General features: G+C 43.4%; 1 protein-coding gene across 5 annotated transcripts in view; it reads right to left on the reverse strand.

Annotated features, from left to right (window-relative positions):
- Positions 1-12,229, reverse strand: part of NFXL1 (nuclear transcription factor, X-box binding like 1) — a 110,467-nt gene that overhangs the window by 46,896 nt on the left and 51,342 nt on the right. For all 5 annotated transcript variants that reach the window (XM_056557493.1, XM_056557496.1, XM_056557512.1 and 2 more), the window contains exons 13-17: positions 10,943-11,063; positions 9,497-9,656; positions 6,326-6,417; positions 3,414-3,435; positions 993-1,127 (exon numbers count right to left, since the gene is read on the reverse strand). In XM_056557493.1, the coding sequence (XP_056413468.1) occupies positions 993-1,127; positions 3,414-3,435; positions 6,326-6,417; positions 9,497-9,656; positions 10,943-11,063 (530 nt within the window). The remainder of the gene's footprint in view (positions 1-992; positions 1,128-3,413; positions 3,436-6,325; positions 6,418-9,496; positions 9,657-10,942; positions 11,064-12,229) is intronic.

Raw genomic sequence — 12,229 nt, forward strand, 5'->3', positions numbered from 1 at the left:
TGTAAAAACTAAATATTTGGGATTATCCAAAGGAAAGGAGAACAAAGCATGTTTGAAACACGAAACTGTAGGTTAGAAACACATTTTGCCACACCACTGGTAACCCAATTTCTTCTCACATGTCATATTCCCTTATCACCACCCACCTTCCCTTCTCCTTTCCTCATTACTAGTGAGCATGCTGTACATTCGGCCCGATCCCGAACCTAGCCGCGGATCCTTGATTCCCAGATCCCCGGCGCCAGTACACCTGCCTTGCGTCATACCTATTGCATCATCTTCTGCATCACATATCAGGCTTCTAAAACACGCCTGCCCAGGTAGAGGCGCACCCTTACCTGGTCATCGGGACCGCATTAAGTCGGCGCCCATCCCACATCAGCAAGCGTGATCAAGCAGTGCATACAGCGAAACGGACTGTCACTACCTTTCCAGCTCCTCCGGAGCTGGTATCCGTGCCTCTCCCTTCCTCCATTGAAGATGTAACTGTGTCTTTGTGTAAATAAACTCCACCCAGCGTTCCCCACATACGACTGTTGAGTGCATCCTTATTTCTTCCTTGTGCAATTTCTGGTTAGGATGAGTGCAGGAAAAGTTTTTTCCAATGTTATCTACCAAGATGGACAGTTCTGTTTGGAAACCGTCATATACAGCACAACTATTTATTTATCTCTAAGACAGAATACTAGATCTATGCAATAAATGGACTAAAAAATATATGTATAAGGTTGTGTATAATAAATCTACAGGACATCTTACTGGACTTTTCCTTTAATTGCACATACAATAAAACTAATCTCCCAGAAATCTACTAAAGAACATTACATAATTATATCACATAGCATAGCAATTCTCATAAGAAGTGCCGCACACTCTGTAAGTGAGAAGAGCAGACACCAGCCCTGTTTTCTTAGCACTACCACTGTCTGCTTTTCATTCAGGACTTGTTGTGATAACATTTTACTCTTGGAATATTATACACCAACTCTCACCTTTTCTTTGTTGCCACTATCTTTGGTGACTTTATGACATTCTCTTTGACAGGTGTGATTGCCGCAAGGAAGCAGACGTCCACATGGTCTTTTACAAGAGAAAGGACCAGATGCATGACATGGTAAGGGACTCACCTGAGGGGAAACAACTAATCCAGTTAGATACAAGCCTATGATCACATTCCATTACATATGAAGTCTATCTTGGAGCTCAAATCGCTAGAGCGAGATGGTCACGTTATAAGACAGACGCACAATCGTAGTACATTTAATATTGTGCTTGTCCCTCCTGCTATGGGCCTCACATATCCATGCGTGAATCAGACTTTAGGTGAAAACAATACAGTGAATGATGACTAATAAACAGACAATTGTCCTGGACTCACCGCAGTCCACCGCTGTAGAAAAGGAGGCATCATGGATCCAAACAGGGTATAAACGGGGGGCTCTGAGGCAACGACCAGTGGTTTCGTGCTAATGAGCACTTCTTCTGGCCTCCTGGAGGCCGGAAGAAGTGCTCATTAGCACGAAACCACTGGTCATTGCCTCTTAGCCCCCCGTTTATACCCTGTTTGGATCCATGATGCCTCCTTTTCTACAGCGGTGGACTGCGGTGAGTCCAGGACAATTGCAGGTTTACATGCCCGGACAGCCAACAGCTGTCCTGGCATGCTGGGAATTGTAGTTTTGTAACATGGGCCACAGTTTGAATATAATGTGTGTCTTTCAAACTTTTATTAAAACTTTATTTATTTATTTTTTTAACACTTTATTACACTTATATGAGGAATCATTAGATTCCTCAGACAGATGAATAGAGTTCTATTGAACTCTATTAATCTGTGTGCTCTGTGATCCAATGATAGAGCCTAGTCCAGCCAGGCTCTATCAATGACAGAGCGGGACAGGAGGAAGCAGAAGTAAGCCCTCCGGCTACCTCTATAATGGATCTCCCCCCGCGATCGCGCTGCGGGGGGGCGATCCACCCCATAGCCTACCAGGGAGCATTCACATCTCCCTTTAGACGCCGCTGTCAGCTTTGACAGCAGCTATCTAAAGGGTTAATAGCGAGCCGCGGCGATTGCTGCATGCTGGCTATTAGCGGCGGCCCCCGGCTACTGAGAACAGCCTGGGCTGCAGAGTATGGAGCGGGCAGGAGTCCAGAGCCCGCTCCATACATACTGCAGAGCGCCGCATGCATCTCCCCGTGCAGACGTGCCTCCTCCCCTCAGCTCTCTGAAGCTACAGCTGGGGGGAGTGAAAGCAGAGGACGCAGGTCTGCATGGGGAGCAAGAAGCCACGCCCCCTCATCTCTCTTCCCCCCCCCCCCCCCCCGCACGTCTGCAGAGCAGGGGAGAGAAGACAAATACACAGCTTCTCATCTCCCCTGCTCTGCTTCGGAGGACACAGGTTTTTAGAGCCGGGGGCTGCAGAGTATGGAGCGGGCAGGAGTCAGCAGCCCGCTCCATACAGTCTGCAGATCGCCGCCGCACTTATCAGTTCCGGCCCTGCTTGCCCGAAGCCGGGCTAAGGGCCTGGACAAATTCACCTGCCCGGCGCCCAAGCCTGCTAGTCCCGGGCGTCGGGCGATAGGAATTCCACATCCCTGGAGACCCTTGAGTAGAGACGGCCTTCCCAGGAGTCTTAGTGTCCCTTATAAGCCTTGATTTCTGCCATATAAGCAATGAATATGAGGATGGCCAATGTTGTATTGGTGTATTATAAAATAGCCTGGTATGAGGATTAAGGTGTTCTTTTGCATCATATGCATGTCTGCGTGCATGTGCATTGCTTATCTGGAAAGAGCTCTACCCCGGTAAGTGACGCATGCAGACACCCAGCTGTGCACATGATCTAAAAGGAAACAAGACTCATCAGACCGAGCTTTCATTGCTTCAAGGTCTTGTCCTATGCTCCTGTGCTCATTGAAGCACCATACAAAGCAAGCTATAATGCTAATAGCAAGCATTATTATTTTTTTTTAGCAATCTGTGCTACAGTAAGTCTGTCAGATTGGATGTGACAGGCTAATGCCAGTTCATAGACCATCCTACCTTGGGCCACTTCTCTGTGTATATGTGTGATATAGTTCTATATATATTATACTGTATTTGCATACGTACAATATCACCTTTTTGTAAGTGTGTGTTACTTACTAGTCTTTTTATTTCCAGAGTTGGACAATATTCTAGTAAAACCAGATACAAAAAAAGATAACTATTTAGACAACTCCTCTAAAAAAGGTGTCTGTATAATGTGTTATACGATAATTTTTTTCATAAACCTTGAATATACGGTTTCATGGTAAATACGAACTTTTTTCATTTTACCTGTCTAACAAATGCAAAAGCTTGAACACAATAAATGTAGACATTGTAACAATAAATAAATAGTGACATGCAACAAAATTTACATACTAACCTCGTGTTTGCCAAGGCACTCCCTGGAAAAAAAAAAACATGAAAAAAGGAATGAAAAATATAGCCCTTTGTTAGCTTGGTAAACTGTAAATAGTATAATAGACAAAATACAGAGGGGATCAAAAGTTTGGGCACCCCAGGTAAAAATTTGTATTAATGTGCATAAAGAAGCCAAGGAAAGATGGAAAAATCTCCAAAAGGCATCAAATTACAAATTAGACTTTCTTATATTTGTCAACAAAAGTTAGATTTTATTTCCATCATTTACACTTTCAAAATAACAGAAAACAAAAAAATGGTGTCTGAAAAAGTTTGGGCACCCTGCAGAATTTATAGCATGCACTGCCCCCTTTGCAAAGCTGAGACCTGCCAGTGTCATGGATTGTTCTCAATCATCATCTGGGAAGACCAGGTGATGTCAATCTCAAAGGTTTTAAATGCCCAGACTCATCTGACCTTGCACCAACAATCAGCACCATGGGTTCTTCTAAGCAGTTGTCAAGAAATCTGAAACTGAAAATAGTTGACGCTCACAAAGCTGGAGAAGGCTATAAGAACAGAGCAAAACGTTTTCAGATGTCAATATCCTATGTTCGGAATGTAATTAAGAAATGGCAGTCATCAGGAACAGTGGAAGTTAAAGCAAGATCTGGAAGACCAAGAAAAATATCAGACTGAACAGCTTGCAGGATTGTGAGAAAAACAATTCAAAACCCACGTTTGACTGCACAATCCCTCCAGAAAGATCTGGCAGACACTGGAGTTGTGGTACACTATTCCACTATAAAGAGATACTTGCACAAATATGGTCTTCATGGAAGAGTCCTCAGAAGAAAACCTCTTCTACATCCTCACCACAAAAATCAGCATTTTAGCTTTGCAAATGAACATATAGACAAGCATTCTGGAAACAAGTTCTGTGGACCGATGAGGTTAAAATTTAACTTTTTGGCCGGAATGAGCAAACGTACCGTTTGAAGGAAAAATTGATTCAATAAAATGTCAGCAAATTTTGGATACTAACCTGATGCCATCTGTGAAAAAGCTAAGGTTAAAGAGAGGATGGCTTCTACAAATGGATAATGATCCTATACACACCTCAAAAACCACGGGGGATTACATCATGAGGCGTAAACTGAAGGTTTTGCCATGGCCTCCACAATCTCCTGACCTCAACATAATTGAAAATCTATGGATAGACCTTAAAATAGCAGTGTGTGACAGACAGCCCAGAAATCTCAAAGAACTGGAAGACTTTTGTAAGGAAGAATGGGCAAAGATACCTCAAACAAGAACTGAAAGAGTCTTGGATGGCTACAAAAAGCGTTTACAAGCTGTGATACTTGCCAAAGGGGGCAGTACAATATATTAACTCTGCAGGGTGCCCAAACTTTTGCAGACACCATTTTTTTGTTTTCTGTTATTTTGAAAGTGTAAATGATGGAAATAAAATCTAACTTTTGTTGACATATTATAAGAATGTCTAATATGTAATTTGATGCCTTTTGGAAATTTTTCGATCTTTCCTTGGCTTCTTTATGCACATTAATACAAATTTTTGCCTGGGGTGCCCAAACTTTTGATCCCCACTGTATATATGGGTCCAGACCACACATTTGTCACATACAGAGCAGCAGACCGGTCCCTGACAGTGCAGATGTATATAAGTAGTAGCAGAACGGCACAGATCTGGATGCATGAGGCCAGGTATTCTGCACTACACAGAAAGTTATGTTGTTGAGCTCCATTAAGCATTAAAGAGTTTTTCTCCATTTATCAGTGTCACAATACATCCCTCCATTGTGCCACTGTATATACAATCAGTCTATACACACATATCCACATATACTTAACAGCTATACAATCAATTCAAGTTACACCTCTGTATGTGTATGCATACGTATGTATTTTTTTTCTGATAAAAGGAAAAGCAAAATTATTTTACTGTACTCCGCATTATACATATAATACATAAAATATCATAATGACATATGACAATTTCAAATGTCAACAATAAAAAGTGATACTTTGGGAATGGATAACTTCAATGTGCGTGTAAGGGGTGAAATTCATCCCATATCATTTAGGAACAGTTATAAGACGCTGGTAACAGGTGACTGACATGACTGCAGAATACGGCCTCCTTCAATGGAAATAAAAGTAATTCTCAGTCTGAAGCTTCTGGTGATGGCCAAATACGACACATCAACAGTGTCTAAAATGAGGGGGTGAATGGAGCCGACAGGCAGGCAGACTCACATGTGTTTAGTCCATCTGCCTGATAGTCTGATCGGTCTAAGAGACCACTTGTAATAATTATATAAATTAATCTTTATGTGCATTATGTCCAAGCAGAAGTAACTATGCAAAAGCTGAAGTTGCTGCTCAATAAAAGCAGAACACAGCCTACATCTGGAACCATTAAATCATAGGCCAAAGTCACGTCCCGCTTGTCACAGAAAGAGAGCCAGACATGTCATCATCATAAAGCATCATCCTAAAGAGGAAGCAATAAAGGCATGTAAAGGATATTAATGTAACGTGAACTCGTGTTTCACCAAAAACAATCCCCAATGTATAGTATAATAGAAAGAACAGGCATTCATCCGCCGCCATGGAAATGATATGAAAGGCCTTTACTTGAAGTCACCCCACGTACAGTCAGCTAAAGAAGCCAATTTATAATGAAGAAACAGGTTAATGTATTCTTATAACATTTGTCTGATTCGTTTTATTAATAGAAATAATAGAAATAGACTCTGGGAAACTTGTATTATACATATCTTTTCATCCAACTAAATCTGAGGACTTAATCATTGTATGTAATTGTATACGGTTGCTATGGTTACAAAGGCATCATATAAAAGCTCAGTGACTAATATATTTTACACATCTGTATGCAATTCTACTTACACAGATATGGGAACAATACAGGGAGGACATGGCAATGCGGTCTGGATATAAGCAGGTTCACAAGGTTGTTCCCATGGACCAGCAGGCTGGGGCTAAAAAAAAAAAAAAAATGCATAAACTATAAGTTGGAGTCCATCATTTGTAACTTACATCAATAAGCTGTCGCAGAGAACCATAGAAATTGTTAATTGTTTTGTGTTACACAGAAAGCCCGTGCATTTTAATGGGCACTGTGTAATGTCTGATTTGTGCACTTGCTACCAATTGATGCCACAATCTCTTGCATGTTACAGTTCGATCACAAGAGACCAAAATAACAAGTGATTTGTACTCAAATCGTTAAAGGGGTTATCCTTAGGGAAAAACTGTTCACGAGAACAGAGGCCACTTGTCCACTGAGTTAATACAGTGGCAGCATACGTACCTAGTCACTGTTCTATTCATTCTATATGGGACTTAAGGACAGAGCCAAGTTCAGTTGGTGATGTGTGGAAGTCCCACAGAGGATAAATGGAATAGTGGTCGAGTATGTGTGCTGCTGATTCATTTACTCAGAGGTAAGGGCTCTTTATTCTTGATATCTGTAGAAGTCCCAGAAATAAGACCTCCAACGGTCACCTAGGTATCCCCTATCTGAGTGATGGCAAACCTATGGCACGTGGGTCCTTGTTGCTGGCACACAAGCCATGGGCTTGCCAAGGGCTGGTCCCCTCAGCGCACTCTACTCTGATGCTGCCGGCTGTTGCCTGTACTTGATGGCAGATGTGCCGCACATAGACATGTGTGCTTATCTCCTCAAGCCGTTTGATGTCACCAAAGAAAAGCAGAGCAGCCAGGAGAGGCTGCAGGCTCTACACTGTGGTCTGGTAGCCATGTGAATCACTGACATAAGGCTGCCTGGGAACTGGAGCATTAGTCGACACGTTTCTTTAAGGGACTAGGTGAGACTGTGAGTGTATAAGTGACCTGCTGCTTCCAGGATAAGTAATGTCATGCAACCATGCTTCCACTGCAATTGGTAAATTTTGCACAATGGGTGTCGCCGCCCACCCACTGTGAGAAATGTAACTAATGCAGTAAAGGCAAGGTCACATTACATTACGTATCCTGTACTGATCCTGAGTTACACCGTGTATTATACTCCAGAGTTATAATCCCTATTCTGCTGGTGGGGCCACTGTATACAAGACTTATTGCTATTAAACCTACATACGGAGGATTTTGAAAAACCATATCATACAACTATCTAAACTGTCTTAGGTTTAAAAAAAAACAAAACAAAAAAAAAACACAGGGTTTAGCCCGGTATGGAGCAGGCTCGAGCCCCAAGCCCTCTCCAGCCTCCCTTAAAGGGGAAACTTTTTACTTAATTTTTTTTTTATTTTTATTTTTAAAGCGTACCCATCAGATCCAACAAAATAAATGTTTTTTTTTAATGTTTTTTTTTTAATATATCACTCAGTACCTAATCCTGACCATGTACATCTAATTTTTATGTGTCTAGTACCTTTATTTTTTTATTACACTTTTAATTTAGCTCACTAGTCTGAATTACTCTCAAAAGAGAGGGGGCGTGGCCTCACTGTGCAGGTCTCCGCCCCCTCCCTCAGTATGCTGTCTGCTCACATCTCCCCTAGCATTAGCAAAACTACAACTCCCAGCTTGTCCTCACTGACAGTAGCGGGACACAAGCTGACAGCGGGAGGATTTTTCCTCCAGCTGTGGGCCCTGCGCTTACAGCTGTCAATCAAGGAAGTGTGTCCATGACATAGGTGATGACGCATGGAAACAGCAGGACTAGTATGTGTCCAAGCAGGCAGAGGGGCAGTCGTTTGACTGGCTGTTTTAGTATGAAATACTGAAAATTTTCTAATGAAAGCAAATGCAAAACATATCAAAACGTTTTTGTATCTGACAGTGCCCATTTATATCAACTGGTGCAAGAAAGTTAAATAGATTAGTAAATTACTTCTATAAAAAACTATTAATCCTTCCAGTACTTTTTAGGGGTTTCATACTAACAGAGAAAATGCTTTTCTTTTTGGATTTCTCTTCTGTCATGACCACAGTGCTCTCTGCTGACCTCTGCTGTGCATTTTAGGAACGGTCCAGAGCAGCATATGTTTACTATGGGGATTTTCTTCTGCTCTGGAAAGTTCCTAAAATGGACAGCAGAGGTCAGCAGAGAGCACTGTGGTGGTGACAGAAGAGAAATCCAAAAAGAAAAGCATTTCCTCTGTAGTATACAGCCACTAATAAGTACTCGAAGGATAATGATTTTTTTTTATAGAAGTAATTTACAAATCTGTTTAACTTTCTGGCACCAGTGGATAAAAAAAAAAAAAACGTTTTCCATCGGAGTACCCCTTTAAAGGAGTAGTCCAGTAGTGAACAAGTGGTGAACAACTTATCCCCTATCCTAAGGATAGGGGATAAGTTGCAGATCGCGGGAGGTCCGACCGCTGGGGCCCCCCGCGATCTCCTGACAGCCCGCGTGAAGGGGGCATGTCGACACCCGCACGAAGCGGCGGCCGACACGCCCCCTCAATACAACTCTATGGCAGAGCCGGCGTGCTGCCTTCGGCAATCTCCGGCTCTGCCATAGCGATGTATTGAGGGGGCGTGTCAGCCGCCGCTTTGTGCGGGGGTCGACACCCGCTATCTGGCCAGAGAGCCTGGACCCCGTACAGAGAGATTGCAGGGGGCCCCAGCGGTCGGACCCCCTGCGATCTCAAACTTATCCCCTATCCTTAGGATAGGGGATAAGTTTTTCACCACTGGACTACGCATTTAAGGGCCCCATAATGTAAATAGACAGGACCAGAAACAAAAAAAACATTGGTTCCTGATGCTGTGGTTGAAATGATAAAAAAAATCATGTATTTTAGTTTTTGAAGTCATTTGTGACCCTAGGAGTTAAAGGCCATTTTCACACACTGTAAAATTGGCTGTTTATTCAACCGTAAATCTAGGATCTGTACAGGATAAGCCTTATCCTGTCCTGAACCTAAGTTTACAGCTGAAAAAAGGAAACTTAAATTTAACAAGTTTTTTTTCTTGCACTTTTCCTGCTTTTATCAGGGCTGGGAATTTCAAATAAACTGGTAAGTCATATGATGGATTAGCATTTTATATTTTACAAGCAATTTGATGACAAAATTAATGTCTTACCAGGACTTTCTGTTTAACAAGAGCCTCATCATGGCATGACGTGGGGCACAGGTGACCACACTTCTGTAATGTTCTCTGACAAATCTGTCGGCAGGGTGGGCAAGGACCGAAGTGGCATCTGTGTTTCTCCCTGGCCTCATGGTGGCACGTAGATGGGTGACTAAATGAGGAAGATGAGATACACTCCATTTTGCAAAAGCATAAGCAAAAAAAAGGCACACTAAATACAGATGAAGGTTAAATAGTACTAAAACCACAAATAAAAAAAAAACCTTGGTAGCTACTAGAATTTAATTGTATAATGTTAAGGTATTCTGTGCCAGCAAACAACATAAATTGGCTAGGTGAATAAGTTCTAATGCTATATTCAATTGGATGGATATATATATTTAGGGATGGGCAGTATACCGGTTCATACCGAATACCGAAATGTTTGCGCTGCACAATATGAATTTTAACCCATACCGCAATACCGGTTTGGCCCCTCCCCCTCGGGAATGAATGAATCAGCTGTTCTTCCCCCCAATTAATTATTAGCCCAGCGCTGTCCCCATCAGGGTACTACTCACATGTCACCCCCGCATGCGCTGCCCTCCTCGTCCTGTTTGTTGCGGCCGCCAGCGCTGACACTCTATACCAGTGGTCTCCAACCTGCGGACCTCCAGATGTTGCAAAACTACAACTCCCAGCATGCCCGGACAGGCAACGGCTGTCCGGGCATGCTGGGAGTTGTAGTTTTGCAACATCTGGAGGTCTGCAGGTTGGAGACCACTGCTCTATACTGTGCGGTATCCCTATGCTTGGGCTGCAAAAAATAAACAAAATAAACTTTAACTCACCTCCCGTTGGTCTGTTACCGGCCTCACTTGTTTCCTGGGGACGGGAACGTCGGACAGCAGGCAGCCTATCACCGGCCGCAGCGATGTCCCGTCTCGGCCGGTGATGGGCTGAGCCCTCTGTCATGTAAGAAGCCGGCTTCTTACATGACAGTGGGCTCAGCCTATCACCGGCCGAGGCGGAACATCGCTGCGGCCTTGTGATAGGCTGACGGCTGTCCGACATTCCCGTCCCCAGGGTAAGGCCGACGTAGGTGCGTTAAAGTTTATTTTGTTTACCTTTTGCAGCCCAGGCATAGGGATACCGCACAGTATAGAGTGCCAGCGCCCGCAACAAACAGGATGAGGAGGGCAGCGCTTGCGGGTGATGTGTGAGTATTTACCCTGATGGGGATGTGGGCTGATAATTAATATTTGGGGGGGGCTAGGAAATACCGTTATATACTGTGGAACCGCTGTGGATACACACATTTGGTCATACCGCCCAGCCCTATATATATATATATATATATATATAAATATATATATATATAGTAACTGGTGCCATATAGAACATTATTGGACAAAATTCATAGTGATGAGGTTGCATAAAGGAGGCACAATAACCTACCTGCATAGCTCCTTACACCGGGGAGGCTTGGTGCTACGTTCTCTGCCACAAGGAACAGTAAGTACAGTCTTTCCACAATTGCATTTCACATCAATGTTTTCAGGACAAGGATAGCAGCTTCCTACATTTAAAAATGATATTATGTTTAAGTATATCCAACTACAAAAACATCAGTGAAATGTAGCTTTCTTCCCACTAGCAAAAGGCACCATCTACTCTACATGCAATATCGTCCATATATTAGTAACTTATAAGCTACAACAGTGGCCAACTTCATAATGATGCTTCCTTCTCTTACAAAGATATAGGGGGAGATTTATCAAGGGATTTAGAGTTTTTTTTTTTTTTTTCTTACAAAAGTCGCATGTGCGCGTAAGCAACTTTTTGTGCGACTTTTGTGGGTAAGCAAAAAATACCAATCAGCCCTACCTAAGCAATTTTCAGTTTTCACTTTGCAGTGGTCGGGAATTTATCAAGTGCAAAAGTCACAAGTGCAAGCCGGGTCACACCTGGCTTACAAACTTGCTTTTGACAGCATTTTTAAAAAGTCGGAGTTGCAACTTTTTGCACAGCTCAGTTCCCCGACACCCGCTCACATCTACCACCCGCCTGCAAGCTGTTGTAACTAACTCCCATCATGTCATAAGTGTGACTTTTCGTGCGACTTTTTGTAAAGCTCCGCTCCTCGGCCACCCGCCCACATCTACCACCCACCCACCCACTAGCTATTGCAGTACTACAACTCCCAGCATGCCCTTACAGTGAGGACAGGATGAGAGTTATAGTTACAACAGCTTGCGGGCGGTTGGGGAGAGGAGCTGGCCAACAGAAATATGAAATTACAGCACTATCATTTCATATTTCCCGGGTAGACCTGTGATTGATCCAGACCTCCTGGCCAATCACAGCTGCCAGAGGGAAATATGAAATTTCAGTGCTGTAACTTAATTTTCCCCACTGGGAAGCCAGGGAGCGGAGGACAATGCTGCCTGCTTCCCTGGCCTCCTTGTCACCCATCTGCGCCGCACTACTGCTACAACTCCCAGCATGTCCTTACTGTAAGGGCATGCTGGGAGTTGTAGTCCTGCAATGCGGGCGGGAGATGTGCGGGCAGGTGACAAGCTTGTCACCCGCACATCTTCCACCCGCCCGCGACGCACTACTACAACTCCCAGCATGCCCTTACTGTAAGGTCATGCTGGGAATTGTAGTTGTGCGGCAGGGCGGGTAACAAGCACAACTCTCGCCTGCCTGTGTCACAAGACTACAACTCCCAGCATGCCCAGT

The sequence above is a fragment of the Hyla sarda genome, chromosome 1 (assembly GCF_029499605.1).
Source record: "Hyla sarda isolate aHylSar1 chromosome 1, aHylSar1.hap1, whole genome shotgun sequence".
NCBI classification, from domain to species: Eukaryota; Metazoa; Chordata; class Amphibia; order Anura; family Hylidae; genus Hyla; species Hyla sarda.